Below are 23945 nucleotides of genomic sequence, written 5' to 3'. Positions count from 1 at the left end.
AGGTAGCTTGCTTCTAGTAAGCATGGAGTGGCTCATCCTGCACAGCGTTTCCCAAGGACATCAGAGGTCACACCAGCATTTCAAGCTGCGCCTGGTGGGATCCAACTTGCCTGGAGGCTCCCTGCAGGTGGACGTCCAGTCTCACTGGCTCTGGGCTTTCCTCTGGGCTCCTCCTGCAGCTGGGAAATGTCGGAGGATACAGCTCACAGTGGGGAAGGAGTTAAGTGTTTGACCAGCTGCTGCCTATGAGGCACTGAATTCTTTCCCGTGCAATCCAGCAGCCAGTGTCAGGACATCACTATATTTAGAAAGCTGATAAAGGTTTGGTGCCTACAGTTGTCCTGCCCCTTGATGAAGAAACCGCAGAGAGAGTGAGAGGGGGCAGCTGATTTCTCTCCCCCCAGTACCATTCCCTGCCAGGTTTCCTGCCCTCTTCACTCGACTCCTTTGGCGTGCTTCTGGCAGGGACCCCCAGCAGAATCGTCCAGGCACAGGGGGTAAGTGCTCTTTCCTTGCTCCCCTGGCTCCCCGCTTGTTGCCCATGAGTGGCAGCCACTCCTCAGCCCCGTTGAAGGCATGCGGCCGTGGTCCTCCCACCTGAGGCCAGCTGCTGGGGCCCTTTGGAGCCGCTGCTGGCTATCGTGGCACAGCGAGGCAGGAGTTGCTCCGGCCGGACCTGGGAAAGCATCGGCTGCTGTGTTTTCATGCTCCTAACCGAGCTACAGCCCCCTCGCTCTCCCACGCCCAGGGCGGGCACGGCAGCCTCCCCACAAAGGATTACAAGGACAAAGTCCCGAGGCTTAAAGCGCCTTCAGCCTTGAGCTTTAGGAGCGTTTCATTTTGGGGAGGCGAGGTCTCATGTTTCTTGCCCTCAACGCTCCTTCCAGTCCGGCTCTGGCTGTGTACAGCTCCTTTCAGCCACCACACATGGCTGAGCTGGCCAGGGGGGGGATAGAGTTTCTGCCCCGCCACCCCTTCCTTCCTGGCCTTCCTGCACGCTTACTCACAGGCAAGAAGGGCATCGGCGCTCGCTGGGCAGCAGCCAGGGAGCTGCACAAGGCTTTGGGAATGGCAGGCACCCTGGCAGAGGAGCCAGTGTGGCTGGCTTGTGGCGAGGGCTGCTCTCAGGGTTGTGGGAGCCCCTTTGCCATTCCCCCGCCTGCCACCGCCGCCCCACAGCCGGGGGATGGCCTCCGGCCTGGACGGCTGTAATGGCCCTCCCTCCTGCTGTGCTCCCCTTGTAGCGGATCCTCTCACAGCTGCCATGGCCAGCAGCAGAGATTCAGACAGCGAGCAGGCGGTGCCGCACGATGAGGAGGACGAGGGACAGGACGTGAAGGCCGTGCAGGCCCACTATCTCCGCAGCCCCTCGCCCAGCCGGTGAGTATGCTCGCTGCCATGGCCTCCTGGTAGCACGTGGTAGATCAGCTTGCCTTCCCTCCTCTTCCACCACCTCCTGTCCTCACAGGCACTTGGATTAAGTGTGGAGCGCCCAGGGTTTCCCTCTGCTCCCTGAAGCGGGGTTAGCATGCCAGCAGGGAGAAAGACTGCAGAGACAGAACTCCTGTGCTAATTAATCCATCCCGCTGAGAGTGTATGAGCACACGGAGGGGATAAATTGCAGAAAGCATTACTGTGGGGTGGTATCGTTGCTCTTCCCTTTCTCATCCTCTCCTGTCCATGCCCTTGTCGAAACTTCTGATCCAGATTTCAACTCTTCCCAAATTCATCCCCATTTTTCTGTCCATTATAAGGATCTGTGGATTTTTTTATGTTGATATTAGCCTTTCCCAGCCCCAGAAAGACTGAGGGTCTTCAGATTTGGGTTTGGTTCAGAGACATCTTTAGCTACAAGCTTCAGGCACTGAACAAGAGGCTGTCACAGTGCAAGCCAAAATTGAGTTACCTCAAGCAAAACAAGCATGATTAGATGTGTTTTCTCCTATACAAGTAAAAACACATCCCTTTGTACTCTTTTCCTAAAGCAAAATGCTCTACAGGGCTTTCTGTACACTTTGAGATCCTTTAGCTGAAGGCAGGGAGTAGGGATCAAATTTGAAAAGAACGTGCCCCAGTGGCCCTCAACAAGTAGGAGGTTATGAAATGTTTCGCATTAACTGTTGGGCACTGCAGAAAAATGAAGACAGAGTGCTTATTTCATTTAACTACATGCGTTTAAAAATTGTTTAGGAAGTTCACTGAGCTCACATAAAGTAAAATTATGTATTGAACTTGGTAAATCACTCTTCTACTGCTCATCAGTCACTCAAAATGAACAGAATCACCTCTCCAGTTTATTCCCTTCCCTTCCTTTGCCTTCCTTTTTTTTTTTCTTCTGCTTTTTTTCTTGCTGTCAATGCCAAAAGCAATGATGAACATGACAAGGTCCTTCCCAAACAGAATGAGGCCCTTGAAGCATCCAGGCTCGGGCAGTTCTGCACCTGTGTGTCTCATGGATGCTTGGGGCAGCTACAGGTAAAATGTGTTGAGGCTGTGGTGGCAGATTATTACCAACTGTTATCTTTTTATTGAGCTTGGAGGTAACCTTTACAGCAAAAGGAATTGAAGGCAGGGCATAGCTGCAAATTTCTGTCAGTTCCTGTAAATGAGACTGAGGATCCCCTTGCTCATCGCATAAACTCCTTTGAAGAGCTAGAAAAGGATTATTTTCAGTCACGGTTGACAAGTGCTGGAACCCAACTAAATGACCTTTGCAAGTCCATTAAGTGGTTTCCAATGGCTGTGCCCTCCATTTTGATTCTGGAGGACGAAGGCAGTTTAGCTCGCCAGGCACTTTGCTGCACCCTGACTGCACATTAATCATCCACCGTCTCCTGCTTTAATTAAACAAAAACAAAGAGTGTATTGCAAGTACTGCAAGCCTGCATTGCCATATAGCTTCTGTGATGGCAGCAAACTTGTCCTAATGATCTGTACCATCTATTTGGAAGGAAATATAGAGGGTGTGCATCAGGGAAAAAGCTCTGTAAAATATTTTGTTAAGATGGACTAAATAAGAGGATTTGCTTGTGCTATACAGGTGGACCCGGATGGAAATATATTTCTTTTCAAGATTGTGACCTTTTTTTGCCTAACAAAAACTTAAGTAAATCATGCTGTGTGTCAAAGAACTCCCTTCAAAGGTGTTTGTGGGTTTCATAGTTGTTTCTGACCTGCAGTTAGACAACACTGTGTGAGTGGAGAGACTGATCACAGATTCGTGCTATGAAGTGACCAATGTACTGAGGGAGAGATTCACAGTCTTCAATCTTAATGCTTGCATTGCAGCTTGTGGTAACTCAAAGGATGCTTGTAGGCAATTAGCTAACAGAAGAAAAACCCAACAGTTTTCTACCATAATCTGTTCTGAATTGTTCAATGAATTCTAGTTAGGACAATGTTTATGTCTAAGTAAGAGCTACTTTTGAGACTATTCCTTGTGATCCATCCCCCTCCCAGTCTCAAATCAGACATTGATCTTCTCTACCCAAAAACTCCTCCACCAGTCCATTCTCTTGCACTCCAGCCCACCACAGCTCCTCCCCATGGGACCTGTCTATGTCCTGCAAACACTGGATATCAAGGCATGTTTGAAGCCTGTAGTGCCACGCTGGAGAGCAAGGTGGGGGTGAGGGGTGGGAGAAGAGCTGGGGCTTCCCTTCTACCATCAAAGAATCCTCACTGCTCCAGTTCCCTGCTGCTCTCTTCTGGAATGGGAAGTCCTGGAGATGGGATCCCAGTGGAGGGCATTTGCCTAATAGGCAGTGTGGTTGGTTGGCAGGTATTCAGTGATATCGGACACTGATACAGAGAGCATCTTCATGGAGCCAATCCATCTGTCATCTGCTGTGGCTGCCAAACAAATAATCAATGAAGGTAAGAGGAGCAAGGGTAAAAGAACTATGTAAGTGATAGAGATTTGGGTTGCACTTGTTTTGCCTTTCTCATCCAGAGATCCTAAAATGATAAAAAAGCCTTTATGAGAAAACCCCACCTGAGGTAGAGGTAAAAAACACAAAGAAATAACGATTTACAGAAAGGTTTGGTGACTTCCTTTGAAGTTGTGCACTGAATCTGTGGCTAAATCACGTACTGCAGTGGTGAATACAGTTTGATTGTTGGTTGCTTGCTGGAATGGAATGGAATGGAATGGAATGGAATGGAATGGAATGGAATAGAATAGAATAGAATAGAATAGAATAGAATAGAATAGAATAGAATAGAATAGAATAGAATAGAATAGAATAGAATAGAATAGAATAGAATAGAATAGAATAGAATAGAATAGAATATTTTCAGTTGGAAGGGACCTACAATGATCATCTAGTCCAACTGCCTGACCACTTCAGGGCTGACCAAAAGTTATAGGATGTTATTAAGGACACTGTCCAAATGCCTCTTAAACACTGACAGAGATGGGCCATCGACCACCTCTCTAGGAAGCTTGTTCCAGTGTCTGACCACCCTCTTGGCAAAGAAATGCTTCCCAATGTCCAGTCAGAGCCCCTCCCCAGTGGTGCTACTTTGAACCATTCCCACATGTCATATCACTGGATACCACGGAGAAGAGCTCAGCACCTCCCTCTCCACTTCCCCTCCTCAGGAAGCTGTAGAGAGCGACTGCATTCTTCTGGGGCTAGAATGACCATGCCCTTAACTCCCAGGCCTTTGGCCAGTGTGGGTCTCTGGACTGAGAGGACAGTGCAATACTATTACTAACTACCTAGAGGCTACTAGATGAGCATGTACATGCACACACTGCAGACAGGGCAGTGTGATGTTACTGGGGAAAAAAGCAAGCCACAAGGCTTGCCTAGGAACAAAGAACGATAGGTCATATATTTGTTTTTACATGCTTTTAGTTACAATGTCAGTTTATTCCAGAACTGAAGACAAAGGACACCAATGAAGAGTCAGTGTGTCCCAGGATGTTAGAATCTGCACGGCAGCTGATGGTGGAAGACCTGTACAACCGAGTTAAGGAAAAGATTGATGACACCAGCTTGTTTAACACGCCGTGTGTGATGGACTTGCAGAGGGCACTTGTGAAAGACAGGCTGGAGACCCCCAGGGATGCTGTGGATGAAGTCTGGCCTAATGTCTTCATAGCAGAAAAGTGAGTGTCGGTTTTTGTCATCAAGTTGCACGAGATTCCCAGTGAAGGGTCAGATGGAACCACTGAAGGCATAACATGTATTACATGCATCTAATACCTTTCATCCCTAGAGACCCCCAAAGTGTTTTTCCAAATATGCTCACAAAGATCTCTATACTGAAAAATAAATACTTCTGGAATAGAATCAGCAGCTTTCCTATGCTATTTTCATGCTTTGATGATTTAGGAGAGGAAAAGGCAAACGAGCCGAAATTAGACTGTTCTGATTGGAATTTGGCCCTGAAATTGGGACTAAAATCCTTGTTACACATAAAAGACAGTTAAAAAAGAAATGCTGTAGCAAATGTCAAGTGGAAATGGTTAGGTCTTCTGCAGGTCATCTGAGACGACAGTGCAAGTGATCAGACAGAATTAGAAGGGGACATAGTGTAAAACATCAATTGTGTGGTAAAAATTGAGAAATAAGTAAACAGCCTAAACCTAGGATGGCAGGATGAGTTTAAAATCAAGCTGGAGTGGAAACCGACCACGCAGCTCTACTGGTGAGTGCAGATTTCTCATTTTCTTTTCCCAGTGAGTATTGGAAAGAAATACCTGTAGAACTCTCAAAGGACATTAAGGTCTGAGTGGAACCGCATGTTGGATGAGTAACCCAGACCGGGAGCTCTGTAGACCTTGTAGCAGACGGCTTCTTTCCTACCCAAAATAGGAGCATTGATATCTAACATCTTTCTTTTCTTTTCTGAAGAAGTGTTGCAGTGAACAAAAGCCGTTTGAAGAGGCTGGGGATCACGCACGTCTTGAACGCAGCTCATGGTACAGGTGTATACACAGGAGCAGGGTTCTACAACGGTCTGAATATCCAATACCTGGGCATTGAAGTGGATGATTTTCCAGATATGGATATTTCCAAACACTTCCGCCCAGCTGCAGAGTTCCTTGACGAAGCACTGCTGACTTACAGGGGTAAGAGGAGAAGATTACAGTGTTCCAGAATGCTTGGGAATTAATGGGTGGAACTGTTACTCTGATAAACAGCCAATGCCACATTTGTAATTGGGTAGAAGGCAGATACTTTGTTTTCTGCGTCCAGTTACAGTGAACACTTCTTGCCCATTTCTGGCATGCCTCATTCAAAACAGGAAGGGGCAAACTAGTGAGAGGAGGTAGCCCAGCAGCCCCTGCTGCAAGCCCCATGTCTTCTGACTCAAAGTGGCTGCGAGCCACCTCCCTCAACTGCTTTGAAAGTACCCTACTATTGCAAAGAGGTGAAGCACTGCTCCAATAAATGTATATTTTTATATTGATATAATATTATAATATTGATACATTCCTGTACACTGCGAGTTTCAGTTTTGCCAGGATGTTTACTACAAAAGAACAGGCTGATTTACTAGAACAGTCCAAACAGCTGGGTTGAATCCCTGGATATCTACACCCAGGCTACTCTATAATTTGCTGTACTCCAATTCCATGGCAGCTGTTATTCTGTGGACCTCCAGTGCATACTGGTCATTTTGTTGCCATTTCAGTGGACAGTTAGAAATATTGTCATGGAATTCAATAAAAAAATGAACACCACAATCAGTGGTATCACTGATATTCTTCATATATGTATGCAGTGCGTTTAATTTTGGTAGAGAGACAACAGGTTACCTCCTAGTAGAAGTGACAGTGAGAAAAGTGAGAAGTTTTGTTAGTACACAAGAAAAGTTGAGCCAATTTTAATAGCTCACTGACAACAACATGAGGAGGGACACTCTATCCATCTATATTTGTCCTCATAAGTCCCATTGCTACCCTTGGCATAGTACAAATGTTACTGCTGCTGGCATTTATCAACCCTTCAACTCACTAACCCAGCAAAAATGACAGCCCATCAGGGAAGAGATGATTTTCCCTTGGGTTAGTGAACTGCACTGGCTCATTAAAGGGCCTGGTCAGTACCAGAGATGACACAAGAAAGGATGCACAGAGACAGGAGCCTTGAAAGAAAGCAGAGGAATGAGATCTCCCCCTTTTGGTGAGCTGTTACTGTTAAAACACTTGGAAGGCAACGGAGAGTTTTGATACTAAGAAAGGTGTAAAAGACATTTCAGGATTGTAGGAATAGGTACATTAGGTAAATACTTGCAGTAGCATATCAGCAGTCAGAAGGGTGGTGTTTAAAGTGGCTTCATTAAGTTTCAGTGCAAACAGTTTGATTAAACTGAAGTTTATCACACATTTAGAAACAGTAATTTCTGTTATTTGCAAGCTTGCAAAGCCTCATTTAAGCTCTCTTCATATTTACAAGCTTTTCTTTAACTGTAATTTGCTAGAAAAGTAACTTTAAAAAACAGTTCTTCTGTGCCAAAGCTCAGTTTTCTGCAATAGGTGGTTTCTGTGTAAATGCCATGAAATAAAGCAGATCCTCAGCTTTGATTCCAGCTCTTGCAGTCACTGTTTACAGAACAGTGGGTCCCAGTAGTTTGAAGCAGCTGTATCAGTTTGTCAGAGTCAAAATCTTCTGCTAGTTGCTTGGCTCTCCTGTTCTGAGATATACTATGACTCTGGCCTCCAGCCAGTTTACACATAAACTGTTTGGGTGTACCTTGCAAAACAGCAGCTCTGTATTCTAGCAGAAATATAATTAATTTAATATAAAATTGTATTTAAGTCCTATAATGTGCTTTATTAAAAATTATTTGCTTATCCTCCCAATAGCCTCCTGGAGGCTAATGCTAATATATCCCTTTTTACATATGGGGAAACTGAAGCGTGGCAAGCTTAAATGTTTTACCTTAAGTCAGCCAGCAAGTCAAGAATACTGTATCACTTGTCTTTCTAATACCTTTCTAATAAGCTTTTTGATTATTTGGGGAAGTGAAGTGTATAGGTGAAAATACAAATATTACTTAGATTGTTTTAATATGTGCCTGCCCACAGCTTTTGAAACTAAAGTGGTTTTTATTCATATGTATCTAAATTTTTATTAAGATGAAGCTAACAGATATTTTGTATTGGTTACAGTCACTGAAACATATAATCTGTCTAATTTTTAACACTATTCAGAGAATGCTTTTGTGCTACGTATCAGAGCAGCCTCTCTGTGTTATTGGAAATAACTAACTACTTTTATATTCAATATCTGTAGGCAAAATCCTTGTCAGCAGTGAAATGGGAATCAGTCGCTCAGCTGTGCTGGTGGCTGCTTACCTGATGATCTACCACCATATGACCATTCTGGAGGCTCTGATGACTCTGAGAAAGAAGCGTGCCATTTACCCCAACGATGGCTTTCTGAAACAGCTAAGGGACCTCAATGAGCAATTGTTGGAGGAACGAGAGTTGGAGCATACTGGAGATGAAGAAGTAACTCCTAGTCAAAGTCCTGTTGTCCATGCAGGGACTTCTTCCCAGCTGTCTGGAGTTGAGGACTCAGAAAGCATCATGGGAGCCAAAGCCCACTCCATCACAGTAGAAGAAGAGGACACCAGCAGCCTGCTGGGTAGTCTTATGAGCTCTTCATCAGTGGGAAAAACTAGCCAGGTTTCCAAACATTCCACCCTCATCAGTGAGGAGGAAGAGGAACAGTTGTATGAGGAATGGAGGAAGAAACAAGGCCTGCCTGCAAAGGAACCAGGAGGTAACCATGGAAGAAGAACATCTCCAAAGCTTCCAGATCAGGAAGGAGAACAATCTGAGGAGGATGTGGAACAGAGGATCCATGACTGGCAGTGCAGAAATGAGAAATACCAAATGGATGGTCCACCCAGGGAGGAGGATGGAGATTCCAGCATGGGAGGAAGACCTTACCCAACAGGTGAATTCAGTGATGTTGAGAGTGTGAGCAGTTTTGAGATCCGAACCCTAAAACAACAGGTAGAAGCCAGTAGCTTTAGCAGGATGAGGAGGAGCCGCACAGGCTCTATGTCTTCAGAGAGCACCTGGGACATGTGGAACCAGAGGCTTCTGGAGGTTGAGAAAGAAGCTGCTCAGAGGTATCATTCTAAGAATAAAAATTGTGGGGAGAGACAATCCCCAGAAACAGGAAGAAAGGAGAGGGATGTGGATGAAGAGAGTGTGTTTTCAGACAGTAGCTCCTTTTACAATTTCTGCCAGAAGAACAAAGACAAGTTGACTCCTTTAGAAAGGTGGAAGGTCAAGAGAATCCAGTTTGGCTTTCACAAGAAGGATTTAGAACCATCGTCATCTTCTGCACCATCTCCAGCAGAAGATGGCAGCCAGGCAGATGGGGAGGAGACAGAAGGGAAGAGTTTGTCAGATATTAACCTGACTGCTTACCAGGCTTGGAAAACGAAGCGGCAGAAGAAAGTGGGCAGTGAAAGCAAGGAGGAATTTGTGGAGTTTGCCAAAAGTGAGGATTTTGCTTCAGCTAAAAAGAAGCAGAGGCGTGTAGAGCTCCTTGAACGTTCAAAGAAAATTTTAGAAGAAAGCCAGTCCATGTGCAGCTGGGAGACAGACAGTATGATGAGTGGGAGTATCCCACTGTCAGCTTTCTGGCCCTCGGCGCCTTCTGCAAGCGGTGCTGAGGATGCAGCTTCTGCACTGAGCATGCAGACAAATCATTCATCTTTATCGCAGACCAGGAGCAGCACAGGGGCAATGCAGCCAAGTATACCTGTTCCCAATCTCCCAGTTGGCCCAGGTGACACGATATCCATGGCAAGCATTCAGAACTGGATTGCTAACGTGGTCAGTGAAACCATTGCTCAAAAGCAAAATGAGATCATGATGCTGTCCCGTCCATCGTCTGCAGTGGCCTCCAGCATAATGTCAGGAGACCTCGGCAGGCGTGTAGATGATGATAAGGTTTCTCTCCTCAGTGCTCAGAGTGGCTCATCTCTTGCTACCTCTCACCTTCGCCAGCAGAACTTGCACAGGGCTGAGTCTCAGTCTGTCCTGTCTTGCAATACCTCAGTGAGTGCAAGGACAGATGGGACTAGTTCAAACATGAAGACAACACAGACAAGCAAGCCACTGTACAGCCTCTTTGCTGATGAAGTTGACCTAAAGAAACTCAGGAGGAAGGAGAAGGAGATGCAAATGGAAATGAGAGAGAAAATGACAGATTATCAAATTGAAAAGGTGATCAGAGACAATAAACGCAGCACTTTATTTAAAAAAAAGATGACCAAAGGAGATGAAAATGAAATAGAAGATGACAGAGAGAGTACAACAAATAGCCACAGGCGCCCCTTGCAAGCAGATCTTGACAGAACTGATACAGTCTTTGATCTGTCCAGTCAACCTGCAAACACAGGTGCACCAAAGTCAGAGATGGAGACTGATATCACCAAGTGGCTCAGTGGCCTGAAAGCAGAAAGAGAACCACCGTCATATTATGATCAAAGTGAGAAGGCTAGAGAGAAATATAGCAGATCATCCAAAGTTAGAGAGATGGATTCTGAAACATCCAGTTACAGATTCTCCAGATCCCAAAGAGAAGAGCTGGACAGCTGTTCTTCCTACGAGTCAACAGGAGATTCACTGAGAACCATGTCAAGATTTTCCTCAGCTTCTGCAAAAGAGGACAAAAAGATGTATAAGTTCACAAGGTCAAGAGTCAGTGAGACAAGTTCCAGAGAAAAGAGCCCAGAGCTGCACACTTTCAGCCGAACACCTGAACCGTCCTTTGACTCTGAATCCCCTGAACCATCTACACAGAGTCGAGTTAGATGTCATCATGTGGAGGCGTGTGAAGAGGAGGCCAGGTCAGACATGTCAGAATTTGGAGCTAAGAGAAAGTTCACCCAGAGCTTTTCAAAGTCTGAAGAGGGTGGACAGAAGGAGGCAAAAGTGGAACAAAGTGAAGAAAGATTTGCATCTAGACAGTTCTCTCAGTACAGGCGAAGCACGCGTAAAGAAGAGGAAGAAGAGATGGATGATGATGCCATTATCGCTGCTTGGAGAAGCCGACTAGAAGAAACTACGGCAAAGCTCCGGCGCAGAAGGGAAGAGTGACCAAGATCAGATTATAGGAACACAAGCAGAGCCACAGAGTCCCTGAATCACTCATCATTATATTTCTGATAATCCTTTGTGGTTTGTAGGGCATTTCCTGCAGATAGTTCTCTTCTTAATCAAAGGCGATAAAGGGAAGAGGTCAAGTTTTGGAAGTGTTTGTGGTTTGTCAGAAAGAAGATGCTAGTATTAAATGATCAATGTAGGTAGGAACACAAAGTTAGAAGCCATTAGGAGCCAGACGATGTTTCAGCAGCAAAAGCAAGTAACGGTGGCACCTCAATTCAAAAGACCAATCGCATCCCATTTTGGTTATTTCAATTTCCTAGTCTCATTACAAACTGGACATATTTTTTCTAGGCTCTTTTTGATCATAAATGGAAGAAGCCAACAGCCTTTTCTAGGAACTTGAAGAATGTTCCTCTCTTAGTCAGTTTTACTTTATACCGCTGAGAAGATATTGACAGGTAGGCTCCATTTTCTGCACCAGTCTTATGAATGTCTACAGAAATAAGACAGTTCAGGGAAATACATGTATTCTTTCATTTCACTAAGTAGCAGAAGCAAAGTGAAATACTAGAAAAAAGAAGATGCCTCCTTCTTTTTAGAAGTTCAATGCAATAATGAATGTATTCATGTGGTACCATTGTTATCTATTAGACAGAGTCATCTCTGCTTCAGTATGGTTGGTTCCTGCTAATAACTTTGAGCCGACAAAGGAAAAATGCAGTGATGTTAACAGCCGTCTAAAAATGATGTTCTGATGTAGTTAAAGAGACAGAGTTAGGGTTAGGATTAGTGTTAGGTTAGGCTGGGTTTCTGAAGTACTGACTTCTGTTTGTTGTACGTATGCAGCTCGGTTAAGTCTGTGCTTTTATGTCTATAGTCACACTGTCATGTATTAATTTTCAACGTGATTGCCTTAAAAGAAGAGTGATACACAGACTGACCTCATAATAAAATGATGTGTAACTAAAGTGTTGGTGTAAGGCACCATGCACCTAAGGACAAGTTGTATGTCTGTTGAATGTGGTACTTGGAAGCTCATTTTTAGGAGATGGTAGGTTTAGTTGGCGTGTTACAGTTAATGTGTTGTTTGTATCGTGAGCTACAGAACCCACTTTTCAGAGTGAGTGGAAGAGCACAGTCTCCATGTTAACTGAGTACAGCACGTTAAGAATCTTGGGTTTTTCCATGCCCTGCAGAGCCTCGTGAGCTTGTGTGACATGACCTGCCAGTCCTGCCACAGCGTCACTTGTGTGGCTCGTATGACACTGTGTCTTTGACTCATCAAAGCACCCAGCTCTTTGTCACCAGTCAACATCCTCCACCTCTCTCTTATAAATACCTAAGCCAGTTTCTCCTGATTTCTACTCTGGAATTATCTGTTCCCTCTTCTGTACAGACTGTATTTTGAAACAACAAAACCCTCTGGCAGAGCTGAGTATAAAACAACAATGGAGAGATGATGCGGTATTGCTCTCTCACAGGAAGTTTTGTCTTTCTTTTTCTTGTCATCTCTTCTCCCTCCCACTGTGAGGCTTAGAGCTCACTATTACTATTATGCTAGTACCTCTCCCTATTTTAATTGTGTAATATAGGCTCTATGGAGCAAGGGCCTGGTCTTTGTCCTTGTCTGTATGACGCCATGCACATCAGCAGTGCTATCTAAATAATGGTTACTGATAAGAAAATGCAGCTGCCAATTTTCCTAAACTTAGAATCATTTTTCTCAACTATAACTCACTGATTAGACATTATCCCTGCTTCTCTGAAGATAAAGATGACTCTTTCTGACAGCCAGGACTAGGGTAAATGATAGCTACTTATTGTCAGGTGAATGGAGTCTCAAAATCAGGTGATTGAACAATAACAAGGGTAGAAAAATAAGAGAAAGAACATATTTTACTTGTGTGGGTTGTTGGGTTTTTTTGAGTAAACTCAGATTACGTTTTTGAAGTACATAAGGAGCATGGTCTTGTTAATGTTTCAGGCATCGAGAGGTGCTATAAGGCTTATAATGCACTTCTACTACAATATGATATATAATACAATGCATCCCTTGTTTCTGCATACTTCTGTGAATTGTATGTTTTTAAAGTAGTGGAATTCCAGGCTTTGATCCACATTCCGAGATTTTATACTGAATTTCTGCCATGTGTGTTAGGATAGGCATTTTCCTCTTCATCCCTGGTAAAGTTGCTCTGTGGAAAACAAATCTGCATATGCATATTTGGAGCTTGCTTTAATTTCAGTCTATAAAAGGTCTTAAGTTTTGATGGATGAAAGTGGGAGTGTGCTATATCTTCTGGCAATGAATCTACTTTTTTATCAAAGGCTGTTTCCCTCCGAAAAATCTCTCTCCCATTTCCTACGGCTGGCTGCTGTTCTCAACAGAAATGTCTGTCCTCTGCAGTACTGTAGGGGGCATCTTACACTGTAAAAGATGAGCATTATAGGATGTAGTAATTGGTTTCATTTTGCACTCTACAGCACAGCCTTTGTTTGGGTAGCATTTTGATTTAAACAGTAATCTAGGTCTGCCGCACAAATAAATTATTCAAGACTGAGGGGCAGAATATGGTTCAGTAACAAGCCTGAGCCAAACCATCCTGATAGCAAGTTTTGACCCTTCTGGGAAAGGGTTAAGTGGGTTCTGCTGACTCACTGAGGTAGGTGGCTTATTAGTTCAGTTGTGTAAAAGGGAGATAAAAATGGTTTGCTGGGGAGAGGCCATCTAAGATGCTGGCTGAGCAGTCATGAGGGAGAAGCCTTAGAAATAGCTGAACTTTATTTTCTTATTGCTTATATCCTTGTTAATAAAGCCAAACCCCCAAAGCAATAAGGGGGTGGGGATCATTTTGGACTCCATTCCGTGTACAGCCTGTGCTTGAAAGCGAGATGGGAAAGGCTCCAGCTCACAGGTATAAATTACATGAAACAGTGACATAAAGACCTTGCATGGTGAAAATATTAAAGCATTCAGTCATAAGACCAATAACCAGGAGAGACAGAAATGGAGAGGTTGAAGGCAGGCTAGAAAGTCAGGTTTTAAGATGAGAATTTAGAAGGAGATAGGGAATCGGTGAAAGGGGAGAGGTCTGCACAGATTATTTCAGGTGACCAGAGCTGCAGAGTGAATGGTTTTTCAGCAATGACACTGGTCTGACACTAGATTAAAAGAGTAGGTAAGTACCCAAATTTATCTAGGAAGGATTTTTCAGCAAAGATGCACTGGAACTGATATTTTTGCTCAGTCTCAGTTTGCTGCTATAGACAGGAGGGGTTTTTTGGCATTGTATAGTGGCAGGTGAAAGTGCAAGGAGCATCCATACAGTCAGTTAAGAATATAAACACCGGAACATCAGAAAGGCTGTATGGGGTCAGACCAAAGGTCCGTCTGGCTCAATATCCTGTCTCTGACAGAGAACAACAGTGAATACCTAGGGAAGAATATAAGAGCAGTGATATAAGTGATATTTCCCCAGCATGATCTTACAGCTTCTAATCATTTGCAACTCAAGGACTTCCTGAGCCAGATGTGATATTTTTGTATTTAATAGCCCTTGATAGATTTTCCTTTTATGGAGGTGCCTAGTCATTTTTGAGTTATAGCCATTATAGCCTTGTACCCGCAAGCCTCCGAGATCTCTTGTGGCAAGAAGTCCCACAACTTACTCTACGCTGAATGTTAAGCCATCTCCTTTTTGTCCGTTCTGAAGCCGCCTTTAATGCCAAAATAATCTCTAGCTAGTATCTACATGCCCCACAGGATTTTACCACCCTCTGTCCTTATGACCCATCCGTAGCGCTCTGTTTTTCAGCCCGACTTACTCATTTCTCATGTGAGAGCTGTTCCATGTCTCTGATTATCCTGGCTGTTCTCCGAACCCTTTCCAGTTCTACTTTGTCACATTTGAGATGAGGGACCAAATCCTCAGGCAGTATTCGGGGTTCAGGTGTGGCAGTGATTTATCCTGTGGCATAATGACCTTCTTTTTCCTGTTCTCTGTTCCTTCCCCATTAACTCCTAACAGTTTGCTTGCTTTTTTGGCCGTTGCTGAGCACCAAGGTGATATTTTCACGGAACTATTTATTATATCCACAAAATCTTGTTGCTGGATGGCAATGGTCAGCTCCAAGATCATCATTTTATATGTTTTATTATGTGTCATGCTTTACATTTATTAGCCTTGAATTTCATCTGCCATCTCAGTGCTCAGTCTCTCAGTCTCATTAAGTCCTTCTGTGTTTTTTCACAGCTGGCCTCTCATTTCTACTATTCTGGTTCCTTAATGTCCTTTGAACAGGGTAGAAACTCACGAGTATGTGGGAAGCAAAGAAATTAAGGAGGGATACATGAGAGAGAAACCCATTTGATGTTGGTCTGAGTGAAGTAAGAAAGTGATGAAAGCTGGAGAGCTAGGAGAGAAGTGTTCAAAAAGAGATCTGAAGACAATAGGCAAATTAAGAAGGGGACCTACACTGGACAGAGACAGTGAGATAAGGTATGTAAGCTGAAGAGGCTAATGCAAAATATTAATTTGTTTAGATGTAGAAAAATCTGGGGAAGGTTATGGGACAACCTCTGTGGGAAGGAAGGAGGTGGTATGATTTACAGAAATTACAGGTTTGTGAGAAATGTGAAGGGGACTGTGATAAATTGAAAGGGTGAGAGATATTAGTGGGACATAGGTGATAAAATGACATCTGTGCTAGACTGGGAATTCAATGTGGCAGAAGCAAGTTTGGAAGGAAGCAGAAATGTACCAGAGATAAGTTATTCCTAGTGTAACAGCTGCATTCTGTGTCATAATACTGATAGGTGTGGGGCCATGGCCCATTTCCCCCCATCTAGGATTTTCAGAGCAATTTGATTTATTGCATGCGACACTAGTTTAGACTGGATAATTTTAAAAGGAGTTTAGCACCATTTCCTTCTTTTACAGCTCCTTGAGAAATGCTTACGCATTAGCTGTAGTGGAGAGCTAGGTGAATTATGAGACAAAATTTTTTACTTGGGGATGGTTATATTGCATTACCTGCCTTTCCTTAAAGGGTTTAGCTGGAATACATTCAATATAGACATTATAACATGAAAACACAGTAGCCATGACCTTCCTAAATTTATAGACAATCCAACAGAGATGCAGAAAGCATGTGATTAATATAGTCTAGGGCTTGGAAACAGACACTGCATGCTCATGTACTCCAGCAAAATCTCTTTGAGAGCTACCTACCTATTCTCTGGAATTTCACTTGTCATTTAGAAAAATGAAAGTGGGTTACATCTCTGGCTGTTCTAATTGTGAAGAAAACTTCCAAAATTGGAACTGTGTGTAACAAATAAACAGTTCTCTAGAGAGGTGGGAGCATAGCTCTAAATGGTGTGTGAATTGCCCCTGTCATCTCAGCAAGGTGCTAACTTATTTGCCCGGGAGTAATAATTTAAATGCCAATAAGATTTGTTACATTGTTCTTCCTGTAAAAAATGGACGGAGGTTCAAAGTACATGTATTTAGGTTGTGTATTGCCAGTACCAGCATAATCTACTCAAATGAACACCCTGTCACTCTGGCTACCCCTAGGAACAGAAATTTTTTGGACATGGAAGAATCCTATCCTTTTTTTTTTTTTTTTTTTTTTTTTTCCTAGACTGCCTTTTGTTCTTTGGTACATTTCAACATACTCAGGAGCTGAATTCATGTTGCTTCCATCTATCCCCCTGTTACAACCATTCAGTAGCTTCTGAGCTTGGTGTTTTCCTGTGACTGCTGTTTCCCTGCCACAGGGTGCACAGACATACACACAAGCACACACATGCACACACACACACACAGAGACATTATTTGTGACTTATAAAAGCTGGCAACAATATGAATTCAGTTCTTCCCAGGGCTGACAGGTTAAGGTAAATGTTGGGATGTCTATGCCAAGCTATCCAGGTGTGGCGATGTGAAAACTGTCTTAGAGAGCAGGAGAAGGAACATCCTGTCTGTGCTTCGAACCTTCCCCTCTGAATTGCATTTCAAAGATTATTTGCATGTATCTTTAAAATAGACAAATTTAATCCGTACACAAGAGTGTAACTGCTTCCACATATGATTCATACCTGCAGGCAGACTGGTTTACTTTCATTTAAGATATGTATGCCCTGGAAGACACAAATGGGTGTAATGGAAAACTAGCATCATTGTTAACTATGGAGAGAACAATGTTTCTACATAATCAATCAATCAATCAATCAATCACTTATTTTTTTCCAGTGCACCCTTCATGTCAACATGCCTGAATGCTTTACGGTCATTAAATTAAATCAAAGAACACACCACAGAATGGACAAGGCCAGATCAATAAATCTTAAAACCTGATTCAAACTTACCAAGGACTCTGCACAAGTAACCATGAAAGGAAGGATGACTCCAGTCAGAAGGGCATGTGTGCGGGCATAAAACTGAACCAAGACATAGGTAATACTAGTTAGAAACAGAAACATTTAAAGGAACTGATCATTTTTCTAGCATCACCCAACTACCAACAGCATCTACCTGGAGCTCAATGTCTTAAAGTCTTTTCGGACTTCAGAGCGATATTAGAAAATAACCATGGTGGCATGAACTGTTCAGAACTGGCCAGGCAGCTATATGCTTCAAGTCACGTCCTACCAGGAACATGCCTAATTTTAGAAATTTACCTATTTGTGATCTCTCCATTTGATTATTGCAAGGCACCATATCAAAGAACGATGCAGCACACACCAGCTGGTATTAAACATTGTGTGACTGGTCTATCTTCATGGGCCATCCCAGCAATTTGATCTTTGCAATGACTCCATACTGAACCCGGATCCAGATGAAATCCATCCATTAGTTTGGCAGAACATCTCTCCCTCCTTGCTTGAGAGGAGAGCAGCATGAAACCACAACAGCCTGTATGAAACTACCAATTAATGGGGAGCTTTGTACATTTTACTCATAGAAATTTCCCGGTAGCTGTCATAAGCTATGAAGGTTCATTCCCAGAGCAGATAAAATGACCACAGGCCTAACTACATTCAAAACTAAATGCAAACCCCAGTTCTTCAACTTAAACTTCCTTCCCTCAATAATTTTGCAAGGAATGTGCTCCTTAGTCTGTGAATTGGATCAAAAGTATTGCCTAGAGGCAAAGGGTCAGAGGATATTCCACATATGAAAAGCAGGAGGCACTCAAAAGGGTGCAACCTCAGTTGCTGAACAGACACCACAAATAGGATGGATAAAAGCCCACATGAGACTCTGGTATGTGAGCAAGCAGAAGCTGACAGTTGCCCCTCAGGAATACAGTATAAAGCTTTCAGTTCTGCAGGAGACGTGATCTGAAAGTCTGCTTCCTGGAAGCAATCACACCTGAACTGTTGCATGGTGCTGCAGTTGCATAATTTAATAGTTGTCATGTTTCATCCCAAGGTGAGTGTTCTTGGTGGTAGTGTACATATAAAATTTGTAAGTCATTAGGGATAAAAGGGTCTATGCAAGAAAAGGTCAGACATTATCCTCATGACTGGCAGAAGGGGTCCATATTAAAACAAGGAAGGTGTTTGATTTTCTTTTGAACATAGGCAGATGATTCAGACCCACATGCCCTTCATATGCTCTGTCTCTCCCCTTCCCATCTCCTCTCTTTTGAAACAGATTTAAGTCCACCTACTTTTGTATTTTCAAACAAAACCCATAAAAGGGCCATAAATATCATGACTCGCTAAAATGAAAGCTGTTTTCTTCTCCTCCCAGGAGACTCCTGCCTGAGAGAGAGACAGAAAGAGTTCACCTCTTTGAAAATTTCCTCCTCTGTTGAAGTAAAGCGGGTATCTAAGAGCAGTCTTCAAGGCTTTGTTCTTATCATCTTGACCTGGCTTTGTACCGGCTTCTCTCTGTATTGCTTGTGGAAGTTTGAAGGACGGAGCTAGGGGAAGGAGTTTTGGCTATCACTGGCAGAGCAAGGGTCATGCTTGGAAAGGGATTCCATTGTGGTTTCACAAAATGTTATAAACTCAGTGCACCGGCAAAAAGAATGAAGAAACTCATTCCCCTCCTGGATCAGACCAGTGATCCACCCCTTCTGCCTCTGATGTTGGCCAGAACCAGACGCATCTCAGAAGGTATAAAGAAAGTTTAAGTGGGTAATTATGGAATAACCTGCCCTGAGTAAAATTTTTTCCCCACTTGGCCCAAAGCCCTCCTTCATCTCTCTTCCTTGGTTAGAGTTCAAGTCTATGCCCTGAAGCATGACGGCTTCTCTCCCTTCCAAACCGCTTTTCATCCTGGCCTGTCTAATGTAACTGCCTATGACAGTGTTGTGATGGGATGTAGAGGTCTTGTCCATTGAGAGTCTGTGACAGATCATAGCCTTATTGGAAAGAGAGGCAGAGAGGTGAAGAGAAGGCAAGGGAGGGGAGCATAAACTCAGATGAAATATCCATCAGGAAGATGGAAAGAAGAGTGAGTGCCTGAGAAACTAATTGCTGCCTGCTGATCTGGGCTGTGGAGATAGCTTGCAAGTGAGCATTTTTGCTTTCAGAGATTTCAGCCTGGAGCATGCTAGGAAAGTCAGCTCTTGGTTGGAACTACTGTTCATCAATACTTCCCCTTATATATATATATATATATATATATATATTCTTTTTTTAAAGCTGTAGAAGTATGAGAGTAGTCCTGAGAAAACTATTCTATTATATTCTGAGAGAGCTTTTTCTTCCACTGAAGTTCTCTACTCGTTTCTGAAAAGGTATTACAGTAATCTGGGGCTACTAGACATTGAACATCAATGAAAATCAGGCTATTTTTCTACTGCCTGAAAAGGATTTAGTGACCCAAAGTCAGAAATTCCTGTCTAGGTCCTTGTCCCTATCTTATAAACAGAGATGGCTGCTCATACACCTAAGTCAAGCAAAGAGCCTATCTGAAAGTGTTGCAGAGGTTACCAGCTTCTGTGGGCTTGTTTGATCATTGAATAGTGCATCAACATTTATGTGACACAATGCCAGATGCCCCAATGTGACAGGTAGAATTGTCCAACACATGAAAGCTCTTGACTTTTTAGATGTTGCAACATTGTCTCCAGTGATAGCACTTTACCACAGAAAGCATTAACAAAGTTCCAGGGAACGCTTAGTGTACTTTCTAGATGGATACTTTCTGTAGTATGTGGGTTGGGTGACAGCTTTCACTTATTTGTCCAGGAGTTCAACAGTTCTTACGGAGAAGGAAAGAAGACCTAGGTCTCGGATCGTATCCAAGCCTCAGTAATGATTAATTTCACTCCCACAGTATCCACAGTTTCCCGTATTCCTTTCCCTCAGAAGTGCTGCAAAGTGATCCAGCATTTTCCAAGTGATGGGTGTTGAAATCTCACCTGATCTGGATGCCGCACTGGGGTGTTCAAAGCATCCTGCTGGTGTTAGTTCAGCACAGGGGGTTGTTCATTAAGAAAATTGAGTATATCGTTTATACTGGGAACAGCTGCAGTGAGCAGTTCAGTGGCAGTGTTCAAGGCTCTGTAATGTCCTGTTAGTTGCCACTTGCCATTATGTTTCCTTACTGGCCATAGAGGAGAATTGTAGGGGAAATGCGACGTGACAATGATTCCCTGTTCTTCAAGCTCCTTTATCAATTCAGTAACAGGATGAATAGCATCAGAAAGTATTTTGTACTGTGGAATATTAACTAGCTTGCTGTGGGGTAAACGAGCAGCTGTTTGCAACAGATTAACAGTCAGGGGTGCATTTGTAGGAGGTAAACTGTGGGGCAAAGCGGGTGGTGTCCCTATTTCCCATTTTTCCCATGTCCACCCATGACTGACCCTTCAATACGTCCACACCCAATATAGTATGGAAACCTAAAAGTAAGGTCCGTCCATTAGACAGAATTAATTTAGCCCTGACCAGTGAGTGGTTAGTGATTTTCCCATTAATGACTACAATAGAAACTAACTGCTTGCTAAGCGGAGGCTGTCCTTTGTGAGTGTCCTTACCCACCATATTTGGGCTCCTGTGTCAATGAGGAATGTTGTAAAGTAGCAATCATTAACCATGACCATCGCCTCTGGACTGAGATCCTCAGCAGTGGGAGTAGCAGCTGCCAGTACTGCCACTGAACCAAGCCCCCACCCTAGTTTCCTGCATATTCGCAGTCTAGGTTTAGTGCTGACAGATTTGAGTATATCCCTGAGTTCATATCCCTTGCGTTCTCTGGCCCTCTAGTCATTATCCTTTTAAATCGTAGTGTCACTCCATCTCCTGACACAGGTCCCAGAGGGCTATCATGAGAAGTGAATGAGGGAAGCCCGTCCAGCTGCCACACAAGTGGAGTTGGCAACCCATTGAACTGGCTCAGAGAGAGCCCCTTCTCTAAACACATTTTCCATCATCACTTACACTCAGTAGTAACTGAGGGTTTTTCCCAATTTCCCATTTTTGATTTTATCTTTTGCATGGAGACAGGCCGGCTCTTTTACATTTACTTTAGCTGAGGTTCTCCCCTGGTTTATCCTGTGGGGCATATAGTAAATATGCTAGCATACGTTGAAGGATCTCTTGGAAAGGAATACCATTTAAGCCTGTCTTAATGGCTAAAGCTAAGGATTTCCACACCCCCTCAGCTCCCTTTATTACAGGTCAGAAGCATGCAGACTCCCAAATCATCTCCAGGGATGCGGCTCTGTGGGAAGGGGTTGTTCAGCCCCTGGGTCAACGGGTACTGGTCCTTCTAATTCAGCTAAAATCACAGGTTTCAGCAGGGCAGTCTGCAGGCTGGCTGCCGAGGCCCAGGGCCACACACTTTTCCCCCCATGCTCAGCGGGATGCATCGTGCCTCCCCAGCACAAAGTGCAAGACCATAAGGGATTGGTAATGTTTGTCCCCATGGTATCCAACAATATTCCTAAGGCCAGCGGTCGAGCTTCTGCTGGGGCAAGGTGGAGCTGGTTGGCTCCAGCTGTGCAGATCCACGCTAGCCCATCCACGGGTGTTTTTCCTGGGTTAGCTCGGTATCTCTCCCCTAGACCTCTCAACTTTAAGGCAGTAAACCCTCGAGTGGTTGTTGTGGAGGGAGGCAGGTTTTGTGCCACTGCAGAAGTGCTGTGCTCTGTTGTTCAGTCTTGATTACTGGTGCCAAGAGAGCAGGGGGCAGGGAATCATTATCACCTGGCCCTGAGGGGAGGGGATGCGGGTCTGCTTGTTTCTAGGTATCTCCATCCCGATCAGCATCATACATGGCAGAATAGACTTCAACTGGGTCTACCATAGTAGCTTCCAACAATCTCCTCCTGCACACTTCAGCTTCTGCAGTTATCTGGGGCTGAAGTTTTGACTTCAGCAGTCTATTTTGCATTTCTAATTGCTTACACTTTACTTCCCAAGTATTCTTTCAATTTTCTTGTTTTCCTTTTTCAACTGTACATTTTCCCATGTCAAATCATCAATCATATCCATTGCTGCCCTACAACTGCCTAGTAGTCAGCACATAGCATCTTTCCCTTTTCCCTTTTTTAACTTAGAAGAAGCTGTCCATCTGGCAAACTCCTGCCAAATATGATCAGCATCTGTGCAGTGGCTCTCGACCCAGGACAAATCCCACTTGGGATTTCGCCATCCCTCCTCAAATTTTTCTCCCAGTTGTTGCCACTCAGTGTCTAGTTTTTCATGGCACAGACACACAGTGACACAGCCAATATCTTTACACTCACACCAAAACGATTGCCTCAACAGGCATGACAAGGCACCTTGTGCTTGCCAACAGAGCGTGTTCAAGAGAGATCCCAGTTCTGACACCAATAAAATGTCATGGTCTGTTTGGATCTCTCAAGTTTAGAGGAAGGTGCCAGACAAAAGAGGATGGCTGCTGGAGACAGCACTTTGCAGGTGAGCATAGCTGGATAATGGCCCTTTAGCTCTTTCTGGCCACCTGTCCTGCTGACCTGGTGCTCTGGCTTTGACCTAATGGTGCTGCTCCCAGCATACGTCAGGCCTTAGCATGAGCTGGGTTAGCCAAAATCTGCACAGGAGTTGAGTGAACAGTCACAGAAAGGCCAGGGTTTCAAACAAAAAAAAAGGAAGAAATAAAGGGGTTATTATTATTTATCAGGGAGTGTAGTGATAGGACAAGGGGTAACGGTTTTAAACTGAAAGAAGCTAGATTTAGATTAGACTAAAGTAAGAAATTCTTTCCCATGAGGGTGGTGAGACACTGGCACAGGTTGCCCAGAGAAGCTGTGGCTGCCCCCTCCCTGGCAGTGTTCAAGGCCAGGTTGGACGGGGCTTTGAGCAACCTGGTCTAGTGGAAGGTGTCCCTGCCCATGGCAGGGGGGCTGGAACTAGGTGGTCTTTAAGATCCCTTCCAACACAAACCATTCAGTGATTCTCTGAAAATAAAGCAAACCAATACATAATTTCTCATTTAAGCTCATTTCTCATTCACAACAAAAAGGAATCACGGTTAGGAGATATTATCATACTGTAAAGAATGGAAACCACAGCTGTCTCTTTGAAAGCGTCTCCTTTACTAACTCCTGTGGATCAGCTTAGTAAACTGTCCTTTTGATCTGTATGCATCTTTCTTTACGCTGGGGAACTGAAGGGAAGCTGCTACAAGTATACTTGAAATTGCTAATGTACAGGGACCTGTAAAATAAGACATTTAGTTTTAACGTTAGACATCACTTATGATTTACTAGCTTTTATTTTTTCCTGTATTTTTCCTGTATTTTACTATGATGTATATAATTTCATTTATACTTTTTCCTAACTACCTTCTGTAGTCATTGCCCACTTATAAGATGTTTTGAAACCTTTAACTCCTCGCCTAGTAAAGATAAGACAGACCTT

At 43.7% G+C, this 23945-nt stretch overlaps 1 protein-coding gene across 1 annotated transcript; it reads left to right on the top strand.

Annotated features, from left to right (window-relative positions):
• The first annotated feature begins 360 nt into the window (after positions 1–360).
• On the top strand, positions 361–12060 carry STYXL2 (serine/threonine/tyrosine interacting like 2). Its single transcript, XM_074812790.1, has 6 exons — positions 361–497; positions 1245–1380; positions 3782–3876; positions 4885–5116; positions 5865–6082; positions 8253–12060. Exons 2-6 carry the CDS (start codon positions 1265–1267, stop codon positions 11081–11083), a joined length of 3492 nt encoding a protein of 1163 aa, XP_074668891.1. The 5' UTR covers positions 361–497; positions 1245–1264; the 3' UTR covers positions 11084–12060.
• Positions 12061–23945: the final 11885 nt, after the last annotated feature.

Source organism: Strix aluco, chromosome 2 (assembly GCF_031877795.1).
Source record: "Strix aluco isolate bStrAlu1 chromosome 2, bStrAlu1.hap1, whole genome shotgun sequence".
NCBI lineage: Eukaryota > Metazoa > Chordata > Aves > Strigiformes > Strigidae > Strix > Strix aluco.
Note: the sequence above shows the minus strand (reverse complement) of the source record. Positions and strands in the feature narration are given on the sequence as shown.

Coding starts and splice junctions, on each gene's coding strand:
- STYXL2 (XM_074812790.1), top strand. CDS start 1,265: ATGGCCAGCAGCAGAGATTCAGACAGCGAGCAGGCGGTGCCGCACGAT. Junction 3,877..4,884: donor CAAACAAATAATCAATGAAG/GTAAGAGGAGCA, acceptor AGTTTATTCCAG/AACTGAAGACAAAGGACACC. Junction 6,083..8,252: donor AGCACTGCTGACTTACAGGG/GTAAGAGGAGAA, acceptor CAATATCTGTAG/GCAAAATCCTTGTCAGCAGT.